At 64.7% G+C, this 13,728-nt stretch overlaps 1 protein-coding gene across 1 annotated transcript; it reads left to right on the top strand.

Annotated features, from left to right (window-relative positions):
* Positions 1-4,868: 4,868 nt before the first annotated feature.
* On the top strand, positions 4,869-11,778 carry SSTR3 (somatostatin receptor 3). The gene is made up of 2 exons (XM_055141149.1): positions 4,869-5,513; positions 7,836-11,778. The coding sequence occupies exon 2, from the start codon at positions 7,872-7,874 to the stop codon at positions 9,156-9,158; it is 1,287 nt and encodes a 428-aa protein (XP_054997124.1). The 5' UTR covers positions 4,869-5,513; positions 7,836-7,871; the 3' UTR covers positions 9,159-11,778.
* Positions 11,779-13,728: the final 1,950 nt, after the last annotated feature.

Genomic DNA, 13,728 nt, shown 5'->3' with positions numbered 1-13,728 from the left:
GGCGTGATCAAGGGGCGGAGCAGCCCTCCTCCCATCCTTCCCTGAAGCCCTGTGCCCTTCCTCCCGCTGTCCGGCCCAGTCTCGGCGACTCGCAGGGCTTTACCCTCCTAGGGGGGAGAATAGAGCTGAACTGGTGGGGGCACAGGGCTGGTACGTGGGTAAGGCACCGCAGAGACAGCCTGGCATGTGGCCAACCCCGGTTTAATTCCTGGCACCACGTGATTCTGGAGCACCACCAAGAGTGACTCCTGAGCACAGTTCTGGGAGCAGCCCCTGAACACTGCGGAGTGTGGTCCAAATCCCCCGATGCTGAGCACTCCATGAGCCAAGTGTTCTGTGGTGACCCTGAGGTGCAGGGACGGGTCACACCCCATCCTTAGCCCCCCTGGGTGCCCGGTGGCCACGGGGTTTGCGCCCCACGCCAGGGAAGTGCCCACGGAGGGCAGGGATTGGGGAGCTCAGGGTGCCGGGGGCGGGGCGCTGCCTCCTCTTGGCTGAAAAGTCCCCGCACGAGAGAAACGCAGAGACGCTCACCAGGCCCGGCCAGAGGCAGGTGGCGGGTGGTAAATGATTGAACACGGCCCGGAGAGGCCGAGCCAGGTGCCCTCTGAGCTGGGCGGGCGGGACGGACGCAGAGCAACGGCCTTGGCCGGCCCCTAGGGGAATCCCAAGTGCTGGACCCAGGCCCCTGACAGCGAGGCAGGAGGCTGCAAGGATGGGGACGCGGAGCTTGGGGGGCCCTGCCCTCCCCCCTGCCCTCCCCCTCGCCTCCCCCCTGCCCTCCCGGGCCCTCACCCAAAGAATCAGCCCCGGCTCCGAAGCAGACAAAGGGACACGCCCCCGGGTCATGTGACTTGCCCCGAGCCAATGGGATGCTCACAATCCCAGGAGGGCTTAGGTGGGGCCTGCCACCCTGGCATACTGTCTTGTGCCAACCAAAGAAGGTGCTTGCAAGGCTCCTGGCTCCAAAGGTGGAAGGGCAACACGGGGCAAGGCCTATGCGGCGGTTTGACGCACTGACGCCAGGTGTGTACCACCAGTGGCTCACACAGGCTGTCAGCGGAACGAGTATGCAGCGGGTGTGCACCCACAGAAGGAGAGAGCGAACCAGGGGCGGGAGGGATGGGGGTTCGAGAAATAGGGTCTGGGGCTGGAGCGGTAGCACAGTGGGAAGGGCGTTTGCCGTGCACTCGGCCAACCTGGGTTTGATCCCCAGCATCCCATATGGTCCCCGAGCACCGCCAGGAGTAATTCCTGAGTGCAGAGCCAGGAGTGACCCCTGTGCATCGCCAGGTGTGACCCAAAAAGAAAAAAGAAACAGGGTCCTCGGGGCTGGAGCAATAACACAGCGGGGAGGGCTCTTGCCTTGCACGCGGTGGACCCGGGTTCGATTCCCAGCATCCCATAGGTCTCCCGAGCACCGCCAGGAGTAATTCCTGAGTGCAGAGCCAGGAGAAATCCCTGAGCATCGCCGGGTGTGACCCAAAAAGGAAAAAAAAAAAGAAAAAGTAAAAGAAACAGGATCCACCGCAGAAGAAGGGCAGGGCGGGAGCCGGGAACTCGGGCATTCATCGGCAAGGCAGACCCCAAAGAGGAGTTTGGGGTCTCCAAGGAAAAAAATTAGCATCAAATTACATTGCAGGGTTTTTCTTCCCCCATTTTGCTGCATTTCTGTGTCCACACCCAGCAGTTCTCTGGGCTGACTCCTGGCAGCGCTCCGGGCTCCGTGTGCAGTGCCAAGGCCCAGGCCTGGGTCAGCATGTTCAAGGCCAGCGCCTCCGCCCCCGAACTCTCTCCCCAGCCTCCCGCCACGAGTTCTCTTTTTTTTCAATAAAGCTATAGGAGTATATGAAAAAAAAAAATGAAGATGTTAAAAAAAAAAACAAAGTCAAATAGATGAAAAAAATGAGGCAATTATTAACTCCCAGCTGAGCAGGAAATTATATTTACACTGTATTAATAATAGAAACACTGAATATGTGTTTAGCAGGAAATTATGTTATTTTGAGAGGACAGGGGAGCGGGCCCAAAAAATGTGTAAGAAATCTAAAATCCAGGGGCTGGAAGAAAGCGCAGGGGTCAAGTCTCCGGTCCTACTGCCAGGACCGTTCAGTCCTGGCGTCACACAGCCCCGGGGCCCCCTGGGAGGAGCCCCCAAAGCCCCTGAGCACTGCTGGGGTGATTTGGGGTCACCTGCATACCGCAGGGGCCCCAATAACCAGCGCGCTGCACGGAGCCCCGCCTGCACCCCGCAAAGAGGAGCCCAAAATCCTCCCCTGTCGTTAGACGCTTTGGGGATGGCGGGTGGACGGGTGGCAGGGAGATTTGAAGGCCAGCAGACGGGGTTGTTGGTCTTGCACTCGGCCAGCCCAGGTTCGACCCCCGGCACCCCATAGGGTCCCCTGAGCACAGGAGTAAGCCCCGAGCATTGCCAGGTGTGGCCCCCAAGCAAACAGACGACCCCCCACCAGAGACATCCATACGTAGCAAGACGGAGAGAAATAGCTGGGCGGCCACGGGGGTCAGGCCTCGCCCAGGGCCACGGAGGAGTCTCTGTCTTTTGCAGCAAGAGATCTTCTCAGCACGCTGGGTTGTTCATAGTTAATACTTCATTAAAAAGCAAAGCAGATGACAAGTAGTTGCATGACAGATTAAAAGGTGGCCCAGGCAAGGAGCTGGCTGCCTGTTCCCAGGGCGGGCAGGCCTGATCCTGGAAAGGGCCGGGCACTGAACGGAGTCACAGGTGCAAAGGGCCTGGGGCAGGTGTGCAGTTCCTGGCCCAAGCTCATGTTGCTTTAGAAAGAAAGGAGTGAGGGCCCGGAGACTAGGGCACGCAGCTGGCCTGGGTTCACTTCCTGGCACCCCATAGGGTCCCCCGAGCACCACCAAGAGTGATCCCTGAGTGCGGAGCCAGGAGGAACCCCTGAGCACTGCCGGGTGTGGCCTTCCCAAACCAAACAAACCACATAGTAAATAAATGAAAAAGAGAGAGATCGAGAGGGGGGGTAAGGGGCTGCCCCGGGTAGTGGCGGTGGATTTCACAGTCTGCAGTGAGTGGGAGGTGGGGTACCCCAGGGGAAAGGCATCGGGGATTTCAGGGGCTGGGGGGCCTGGGGCCAGCCCGGCAGTGCCCGAAGTGTGCCATGGCCGCGACCCCACTCACTGTCTCTCACAGACTTGCTCTCCCCGCCCTGCAGGAGGCCCCCCGGAGGACCCACGGGGAGACCCCAAGTGGAGCCCGGGTGCGGGGGAGAAGCCCGGATTTGGGGTGGGGGGCACAGAGCAGGCTCCCCGCGCTTCCTCTCCTCACCCTTCAGAGAATTCCCCAGGGATGCGGGGAGGCGGGGACAGAAGCTCCCAGGGCAGGGGGGCGGGGAGCGGGGCAGTCTCGTGGGGGGGCCTGGGGCACAATGGGGCTGACCCCCCAAGTGAGCACAGGAATGAGGACAGCGGGGGGCCAGGCTCCCACTTGGTTTCTGGGTGTCCTCGGAATGGTCGTCAGTAGGTGGGGAAGCAGAGGCTGTGGCTCAGAGAGGTTAAGATACGTACCCAGGGTCACACAGCCAGCGGAGCAAAGCTGAAGTCCCACATCCAACGGCTTGGCAGGAGACTGCGCCTCGGCAGAGACCCTGCTCTGGGGTCGGGGTGGGGGGGGGCTCAGGTCCAGGCTTTTGGGGGCCAGAACTGGGGATGGTGCCCAGGGTCGACTCTCAGAGACACAGAGTCTGATGGTGGAGGGCCAGGTGTGGTCTTGGGGTCCAGGTGCGAGGGAGATGCTGCCGACCACCTTGGCGGCAGCCCCTCGCACTCAAGGCCGTGCTGTCCGTCTCTGCGCTCCCCCAGGTGTAAGTAGGGCAGACGGACAGACAGACACAGCTGACCGCAGACCCCCTGGGAAACTATGGGGGGACTCTGGAAGCAACTGAGGTGTCCCAGGGCTTGTGTTCTGCGTGGGGGTGGGCCTCCCCCCATCCGCAGGAGAAACTGAGGCTGAGAGAGGGAACTCAGACCCCTGTCCTGAGGCGGTCTAGGTGGGGGGAGGGGTGGGGCAGCATGAGGACCCAGAAGGAGCATCTTAGACCCGGGGTTGCTCGGGGGTCCCGGGACCACCCCCCTCCCCCCGCCGACCTGCCGCCCGCCTGGGTGCTGGGGCGGGACGGGGCTGGGTACCCGCTGCGAGCCGGGGATGATGAACTCGGCAAAACTAAGTTGAGGCACGAGGCACGAGACGGAGCCGCGGCCGCCCGGAGCCCGGAGCCCGCGGGGGCCCAGGGAGAGCCGCTCCGCCAGCCCCGCACGCACGGAGTCCCCGGGGCCTCTGCTCCCGCCTCTGGCTCCCGCCTCTGCCCGGGAGCCTGGAAGCCGGAGACACCCCCCCCACCCCGCCCTGCCCGGCTGCCCGCTCTGGAGGGGTCCTCAGCTGCCCGCGGGCTGGCGGGGATGGCTGCTGGGGACTGCGGAGCCGCTGGGCCTGGGTCCCAGCTGTCGCCCCGCGGGGCATCTGTCTCGGGGGCCCGCGGCTCCCCTCTCCTCGCTCTCCTCTCCACCCCCCTGCGGGCTCCAAGGCCAGCGTGGGTGGCTGCGATCTCCTCGGTAACAGGGGCCCCCCCCATGCCTCCTCCCGAACCTGCCGGCCTCCCCGGCGGGCGCCCGGACCCCGCACCTGCTCTCCCGGCCCCTCGGCCCCTTCTGCGGCCCCCCCGCACCCCCCGCCGGCTCCCTCCTTCCCTGGCCCCCTGTCACCATCTGTGGCTCAATCCTTCTCTGTCACTCTCCTTGCCACCTCCTCTCCTCCTCCTTCCTTGCTCTCTCTCTCTCTCTCTCTCTCTCTCTCTCTCCTCTCTCTCTCCCTCTCTCTCCCTCTCTCTCTCCCTCTCTCTCTCTCCCTCTCTCTCTCTCCCTCTCTCTCCCTCTCTCTCTCCCTCTCTCTCTCTCTGCCACTTCTCCGCTCTCTTTCCTCCTCCTCCTCTCTCCGTCACCGTTTCCCATTACTCCCCCACGTTCTGGCTCTCCATCCACCCACTCTCCCTCTCTCCCTCTCTCTCTCCCTCTCTCTCTCCAGCTGACCCCCCCTTCCCCTCTTTTTTCCTGTTCACTTCTCTCTGTCCCCCGTTGCCCGTTTTTCTTTCTTTCCCTCGGATACCGACTCGCCCTCCCGTCCGGGCCCAGCGTCTGCCTGCCGACCCCCCCACCGGGGCCGTGCCCCACGCCACACACACACACACACACACACACACACACACACACACACACCGGACAGGCGTGTCCCAGAGATGGGGGGCGATGTGCCGGGCGCCGGTGGGGCATCGGGGCCGGAGCCCAGATGGGGAAGGCTGTGTGGGCAGCCGTGGCCGCCACAGGCCTAGGGGGCCGGCCGGGCCCTGGAAGCAGGCGGTCTCCCGGCGGGGCGCTGCGGGGAGCCCCGGCCAAGGGGTGCTCGGGGGGACACCTGGGGCCCGGCAGCATGGCCACCAGCCCCGCGGCGAGGAGGGGAGCCCTGACCCGCTGGGCAGGTAAGGAGCGGGGGCCGGCAGGGGGTGCTGCAGGGGGGGGCGGGGTCCGGGGAGGTGTTCCCGGTGGCCTGTGGGTGTGTGTTTGTGTGTGTGTGTGTGTGTGCGTTGGTGGGGGGAGTTGTCGCGCCCAGAATCTCCAGTTCTAGAATCTTGGACCCCTGGAACAGCCGGTGAGAGGAGGAAGAGGAGGAAGAAGGAGGAGGAGGAGGAGGAGGAGGAGGAGGAGGAGGAGGAGGAGGAGGAGGAGGAGGAGGAGGAGGAGGAGGAGGAGGAGGTGGCCAGCGTTCTCTGCTGGCCTCCTGGCGTCCACCTTCTGGACCCGGGGAGGGGGGGAGGGGGGGGAGGGGACAGGGAGTGGTCGGGAAACACGGCGTCCTGAATTAGGTTGCACCCGAACTCCGGAGAGGCGAAGGGACCGGCCCAAGGTCACACTGCCACTTGGAAACGTCCCCAGGTGCCCCCACCCAGGGCCCGTGGGGCTGGTCCCTGCACCGTGGGTGCTGGCCGGCCCAGGGAGCAGAGGGTGGGCAGAACGCAGAACGCCCACCAGGGGGTGCCAGCGAGCAGGACGCAGGGTCACAGGGCAGGGTGCCAGCCCCCGCGGGCCGAGAGACAGGCTTTGGGGGGTCCCGAGGCGACCTCTGGCAAGGTCCTGCACCTCTCCGCGCCCCTAGAGCCCCCCGCCCCCAGAAGCCAGATCCGGGGGGTCGCGCTGGGCATTCGGGCTGAAGGGACAAAGAAGTCAGGGTCCTCACACTCACGGAGACGCAGTTGGGGGGGGCCCATCGGGGGCGATCCACGGAAGGCGGCTGGGGGATCCCGCGGCTCCCGGGCGGGGGGCGCTGGCGGCAGCCGCTGCTCCCCTCTCTCTGGCACAGTCCCCAGCGGCCGCCCCCGCTTCCAGGCTTGTGCCAAAGATAAACCAGACGGGCAAGTCCTCCCCCGCGCGGGGGGCAGATGGGCCTGCAATCGGCTCCCTCACGGGGCTCCCTGGGGAGCTCGGGGTGCGGCCCACCAGGCACCATGTTGCCCTCGCTCAGGCTCCCGCCCGGGCAGCTGTGACCGGCGTGGCTGGGGTCCTCCCTGCTGGGCAGAGGCTGGGAGCAGGCGATGGGCCGGGCAGAGGGCGGGTGTCAGGGCTGTGCCCGGCTCCCTCGGGTTCCCGACACCTGGGGGTCTGGGTCTCGCCGGCAGCATCAACGGCATCTTGGTGGCCCGTGGCTGTGCCCAGAGGACCCGGGAATCTGATTGGGGGAGGGCGGCCCAGGGGATGGGCAGGAGGTGAGCGCCCGGGGTTCCCCGGTGAGGGGGTGGTCCAGACCCCGGGATTTCAGGTCTCAGTGGGACCAGCCTCCGGGAGCCTGAGTGCCAATGCACTGACCTGGTTGAGCCGGACTCAGTTCTGGGCATCTCCGAAAGGGGGGCTGAGCAATGGCACAGCAGGGTGGCATTTGCCCTGCACGCAGCCAACTCGGGGTGGTCTCTGGAACCACACCTGGGCCCTGGACCTGCTGGGAGTGGCTCCTGAGCAGACTCGGGAGCACCGCCTGAGCACTGCCTGGGAAGAAAGAGGAGAAGGAGGAGGGAGAGGAGGAGGAGGAGGGAGAGGAAGAGGAGGGGGAGGAGGAGGAGGAGAAGGAGGAAGAAAGAAGGAGGAGGAGGAGGAAAAGAAGGAGGAGGAGGAAGAAGAGGAGGAGGAAGAGGAGGAGGAGGAAGAGAAGGAGGAGGAGGAGGAAGAGGAAGAGGAGGAGGAGGAAGAGAAGAAGTACTAGGAGGAGGAGGAAAAGGAGAAGGAGGAGGAAGAGGAAAAGGAGAAGGAGGAGGAAGAGGAAAAGGAGAAGGAGGAGGAGGAGGAAGAAGAGGAGGAGGAGGAGGGAGATAAGTACTAGGAGGAGGAGGAGAAGGAGGAGGAGGAAGAAGAGGAGGAGGAGGAGAAGGATGGGGGTCTTTTTCTGGGCCCCCTGACTCTGTGGGGGTGCTGGGGGCAGGGTGAGGGGTGCAGGGCTTGCGGGAAGTTGAGACTGCGGAAAGAGCCAAACTGGTGGAGGGGACCATCCGCTGCCCAACCCTGGCCAGACACCAGGGGGGCTGTGCACTCTGCAGGGGTGCGGGGATGGGGGCATGCCCCCCCTTGCCAGGAGGGGCGCTGCTGACTAGGACCCAGGGGCAGCCGCCACCTCACCTCTCGGAGACCCCGTTTCGCATCTGGGAAGTGTCTTGTCTCCCGGGGGCTTGGACGCCGAGTGGGCTCGCCGAGAGTCGGGTGCGAGGGGCACAGCGGCCGTGCCGGTCCTTGACCAGGCCGCATCTTTCTTCCTCCAGGCCGGTAGCTGCCTGCTGACCGCCCTCCCCCTCGGCATGGACGCCCTGGAGGCCCCATCCCCCACGCCGGTCACCTCGGAATCCGGGAATGCCTCCTGGACCTGGTCCCTGGACGGCAACGCGTCCGTGGCGCCCAGCTCGGCGGGGCTGGCGGTCAGTGGCGTCCTCATCCCGCTGGTCTATCTGGTGGTGTGCGTGGTGGGCCTGCTGGGCAACTCGCTGGTCATCTACGTGGTCCTGCGGCACACGGCCAGCCCATCGGTCACCAACGTCTACATCCTCAACCTGGCCCTGGCCGACGAGCTCTTCATGCTGGGGCTGCCCTTCCTGGCGGCGCAGAATGCCCTGTCCTACTGGCCCTTCGGCTCCCTCATGTGCCGCCTGGTCATGGCGGTGGACGGCATCAACCAGTTCACCAGCATCTTCTGCCTGACGGTCATGAGCGTGGACCGCTACCTGGCCGTGGTGCACCCGACGCGCTCGGCGCGCTGGCGCACGGCGCCCGTGGCGCGCGTGGTGAGCGCGGCCGTGTGGGTGGCGGCGGCCGTGGTGGTGCTGCCCGTCGTGGTCTTCTCCGGGGTGCCCCGGGGCATGAGCACGTGCCACATGCAGTGGCCGGAGCCGGCGGCCGCGTGGCGCGCGGGCTTCATCATGTACACGGCGGCGCTGGGCTTCTTCGGGCCGCTGCTCGTCATCTGCCTGTGCTACCTGCTCATCGTGGTCAAGGTGCGCTCGGCCGGCCGGCGGGTGCGCGCGCCCACGTGCCAGCGGCGCCGGCGCTCGGAGCGGCGCGTCACGCGCATGGTGGTGGCCGTGGTCACGCTCTTCGTCGTGTGCTGGCTGCCCTTCTACGTGCTCAACATCGTCAACGTGCTGTGCCCGCTGCCCGAGGAGCCCGCCTTCTTCGGCCTCTACTTCCTGGTGGTGGCGCTGCCCTACGCCAACAGCTGTGCCAACCCCGTCCTCTACGGCTTCCTGTCGCGCCGCTTCCAGCAGGGCTTCCGCCGCGCGCTGCTGCGCCCGTCCCGCCGCGTGTGCAGCCACGAGCCCGCGCCCGCGCCTGCCGAGCGCACGGAGGACGACGACGACGACGACGACGACGGCGACGGCGGCGACGGCGATGGCGAGGGTGGGCCCGGCGCGCGCAAGCCCGGTGAGGGCCGGGAGGAGGCCAACGGGCGCGTCAGTCACGTCGCGCCGCCGGGCCCCAGCGCGCAGGAGCGGCCCCCGTGCGCCGGCGCCGAGGCCCGGGCCGGACACCTCCTGCCCCGGGAGCCCCGCGTGGGGGACAGGCCCGCGCCGCTGAGGACCAGCTATCTCTAAGGGGCCCCCACGGAGGGTGGGTGGGGTGGGAGGCGCACGGAACCGGAGGCGGTGGCCGTGCCACCGGCGGTCCCGGAGACCCAGGCCTGGCCTCGGCCACGTTGCTGTGTAATCCTGGGTAGGTGGTTTGCCCTCTCTGGGCGCCGGGTTCTCCGTGACTCAGGGATGAGGCTCGGCCAGGAGAGGGGTCTGGAAGGCTGGAGTGGGGAGGGAGGCCCTCACTCCCCTGGAATCGGCCTGAATGTGGTTCCCAGGGGTTCCTGGGATCCGAGACAGGTTAAGGAGAAGCACTGGGGGTCGCCAGTCCAGGCGGAGCTGCCCGGGATGCCGCCGCTGGGGGCGGGTGAGACTGTTCAGTCCCCTCCCCCATGGCGATCCCCACTTGCTGCCCCCTATCCCCCCGGGGGGACCAGGTCTCAGGTGCCAAGTGGCTCCGTCCACCACCAGTGACCGTGCTTCCGTGCTCCGACTCCAGGAGGGTGGCTACCCCCAGAGGGAATCAGGTCCAGCTTCAGAGTCCCTTCCTGGGCGCCTCTGAGGCCACGCGTGCTATTTTGTACCTGCACTTTTGTATTCTTTTCTTAGAAGGGGCCGGAGGACCCGGGGACCTCACCCACGCCCTGTGGAGAGCCCCCAACACCCCCAAAGCTGCCATTGCAGTGTCCGGGGGCTGTCCCCTCCCAGAGACCCAGGCAGGGTCCCCACCCCAAGGCTGTTAGGGACCCGCAGGCTGTCTCAAGCGCGCGGGGCAGGGAGAGGAAGAGACGGGGCGGCGGGGGAGGGGGAAGCGGGCAGCAGACGAGAGATAGGGGTCAGAGGCCCCGGTCCGGAGCCCAGCTGCAGCCGGGTTGGTGACGCCTGGCGCGATGCGAAGGGCAAAGCCACGCTGGGCGAGAACACAGAGGAACGGGAGAAGCTCATGCAAGGGGCAGGGCCCCGGGCGCGACCCTCAGCACCACGGGGCCTCCAGCACGCCCTGGGTTTAGCCCCGGGGTCCCCAGCACCTGCTAGCGGTGCTCCCAATAAATAACAATGAAAACCAAAAAATTACCGGAGTGAAAAACAGATATTTAGGGAGATCCAAGCTAGCCCCATTGCGAGGAAGGGGTTCTGGGGTACGGGGGTCACAGCAGACTCCCTGGGGGTGGAGGTGGTGGAGGAGCTGGACTCCCCATGCTTTTTATTCCCCGGGGGCTCAGGGTCTGGAAGGTTCTGGAGCACGGGGGCACAGTTTCAGGCTGGTTTGGGTGGACCTAGAATCCCTCCGAAAGGGGCCCTGAGGCTCAGGGGGTCCTCACCCCAGCCCCCCACACCCCGCAGAGGGCAGAGCACCTCGGGCAGAGTGCCAGAGCTGCATGCTGCAGCTTCCTCTTGCTCTGGGGCCTGTCTGGACCCCTGTGGTCCTCAGTATCCCCCTCATGAAACAGAGGTGACTGTGTGCCCTCTTCCCTAGCCTGTCTCCTGCGTTGGGGTGGGGGTGGGGGGACCGTGAGTCAAACCATGTTGGGTCAACTATCATACACGCTGCAGTGGAGGTGTCCACACACACACACACACACACACACACACACACACACACACACACCAGGCTTGGTCTACACCCTTTACTCTCAAGTAACCCATCCTGGCTTGCTGTGGTAGTGGTGTGGATGATACAGAACATACAGGGTGATGGGGCCAGAGGAGGCCACGGCGGACGACAGTTGGGGTGACGACGTGCACACACAACCAGAATCCAAGCCCTCAGTCTTGGGGCTCCCCGGAGGGCGATCTGGGGCTCATAGGGGGAGTGGATGCTCCTGATATTCCAAGTTGTTTGGGGTCAGTGGCCTTCCCGACTCCCGGGCCGGGCGGGAGGGGCCCCGGGGGAAATCCTCTGCAGTTTCTGCAGCGGCTCCTGTCAATATAGATGGTGACACGTGATTGACAGCCGGGGCCTGGCTGCGGGTTTCCTTGCTGTGCGCGGTGCGGCCGCCCAGCGCTGTGGAGGGGGGTTCGTGTCCCGGAGTCCACGCTCTCCCGAAGTTCCCTCTGTCTGCAGGGCGTGTCCAGCCCTCTGTGTGGGGCCCGGAGGATGCTGCCATAGACCTCAGCCTACATCCTCATCGATCGGGATGCAGAAGCATTAAGGCTTGCAAATCACACGGAAGAAAGCTGATTGGTTCCCACTGGGTCACATGATAGTCCCCGAGGCCAATCACCAAAGACCAAGTGCTAGTGTGCCATGATTGGCCAGGCGTAGGTCATATACCTATCCTCTCAGCCATAGAGAAGGCGAGGCACTGTGATGGACAGTCTGGCCCGACCAATGGGGTAGGGATATGTTTAGAGAGCCAATAGAGGAGGCGGGCCAGGTAGCAATAGTGCTGGTGAGCCCGGGCCCAGGGCACACAGTAGGTTCAGGGCATTTCGGCTGCAGCCCTTAAACCAAGGGCCTGCAGTACGGGTGGAGGTGCACCTAGGGCAGGAGCGGGGGATGCCAGGAGCGGGGGTGGTTCTCCTTTAGCCTGTGCACCTGGGGGACTGAGGGGTTCCGCTGTTGCAGATTCCGCGGGCCGAGCAGTTCTGGGGACCTTCTGATGCGTGTTGGGAGTGAATGAATAAATGCACGCCCCAAGAATCCTCTCTCCCTGATCTTTAACCTCCTCGGATCTATGCTACGGTCCAAGGAGTGGTGGTCGCCTGAAAAAAATGAAGCGGGGAGGAGGTCACCAGATTGGGCGGAAGGAGCTGGTATAGGGATTCGGGCAGGGACGGAAGCGGGAGGGCAGACTCTAGCGGGGTTGGGGGCTGAGCCTGAGCGGGGAGGGCTGCTCAGGACACCCCCTTCCCGTCCCTGACTCTCTTCCACACACCCTGCTCGCTCATATCTGAGGCCTTACCTTGAACTTAACGCTCCAAGCCGGTTGCCAGGCAACAGCCTAGGACCACAGGGTTCTGGACTGGAACCACGCGTGTCCGCCTCAGCAGCTGGGCAGAGGAGCCGGGAGTCTGCGCGGCCTGAATAGGGGACACCAAGACCCCCCCGGCTTCAAATCGGGCTCATCTGCAGAGGAAAGGAAGGGAGGTGTGTGTGTGTGTGTGTGTGTGTGTGTGTGTGTGTGGCGGGGGGCAAGGCGGGGCTGGCACTGTGGGAGGCCAGTGTCCTGCCCAGACCTCAGCAGGCTTATTCCAGCCTAGGAGCCCTGCCCAGCCTCTTGGTGAGCCCCCAAAGCTGTGGGAAACCACATCCGTAAGAGTGAGAGGAGGGGCCGGAGCCATAGAATAGCAGTTAGGGGCTGGAGCGATAGCACAGCGGGGAGGGCGTTTGCCTTGCACACAGCTGACCTGGGTTCGATTCCCAGCATCCCATAGGGTCCCCTGAGCACCGCCAGGAGTGATTCCTGAGTGCAGAACCAGGAGGAACCCCTGTGCATCGCCAGGCGTGACCCAAAAAGCCAAAAAAAAAAAAATAAAATTGAATAGCAGTAAGGTATGTGCTTCGCCCACTTCCGGTCTGGGTTTGATCCCCCGCATCCCATAGGGCCCCCCAAGCACCACCAGGAGCAATTCCTGAGCGCAGAGCCAGAAGTAAGCCCTGAACACTGCCGGGTGTGTCTACCCCCCACCCCAAAATAGAAATAAAAGTGTGGAGAGCTTTAAGGCCAGGGAAGGAGGGATGGAGGAAGTCTAGGTACTGACAATAACTCCCATCCCCCTTTACGGCTCAGAGTTTATGGTCGCATGACCTGCGGGTGGCACCAACCCAGAGCATCCTTGGCCTCTGGTGCCCAGATCCCAGACAACCTGGCTAGTGTCGCTTTTATTTGGGGGAGGGGTGACTGAGGGCAGTCGTCAGGGTTTGCTCCCGGCTCTGAGCTCAGATATCACTCCTGATGGGGCCCGGGTGGGCGGGTTGGGGCAAATGTCATGTATGATCTCTCCAACCCTGGAGAGTGTCAAAGCTGAAAATGATGCCTAGAGCGGCAGTCTGGGCTGCCAGCTCGGAGGCCGCTCTGCCCACACTCTGTGCCAGGGGACAGCAGCAGACCCAGTGCTCAGGCGTCGTCTGCGACACACGCAGCCCCCTCCAGGAAGCCTGCATCCGGCCCTGCCTGCGGAGAGGCGCGACACGGGCTTGGCACCCCGGGGGCTCCCAGATGCGCACAGCACAGTGTTCCCGGGTCCTCCGGGCCCTCTGGCTACAATCGTGGGCTGTGGCGTGGCCTGCGGGCTGCGCTCTGCCGTCATGAGCACAAACAAGGTCAATATTTGCACGGGGGCTGGCTCGGAAAGGGAAGAAGACGTTTCCTGTGCTGTCCGCTGCCAGAATAAACGGCGGCGAAGATGGGGGCTGGGAGGCGCGGCAAAGCAAACACACCGTGCCCTGCCTGCGTGGGCAACAGGGACCGGTTTGGCCTCCAGTGCCTCCGTTTCTAAACTCTGTGCGTCTTTCACCCGACCTCGGAACCGCTGGGGGCCTCCGTGTGCCCATCCCTAAGGCGGGTTTGTAACCCGGGGTCTCAGGTCTGCGGGGTGGCGCGCTACGCGCTGAGTCCGCCAGGGGACGCCGCAGGCCCTCCCGCTCGCG

The sequence above is a fragment of the Sorex araneus genome, chromosome 6 (assembly GCF_027595985.1).
Source record: "Sorex araneus isolate mSorAra2 chromosome 6, mSorAra2.pri, whole genome shotgun sequence".
Lineage (NCBI taxonomy): Eukaryota > Metazoa > Chordata > Mammalia > Eulipotyphla > Soricidae > Sorex > Sorex araneus.
This window is presented reverse-complemented; position numbering and strand designations above follow the sequence as displayed.

Bases quoted from the DNA above. Each gene is read 5' to 3' on its own strand.
- SSTR3 (XM_055141149.1), top strand. From the start codon at position 7,872: ATGGACGCCCTGGAGGCCCCATCCCCCACGCCGGTCACCTCGGAATCC.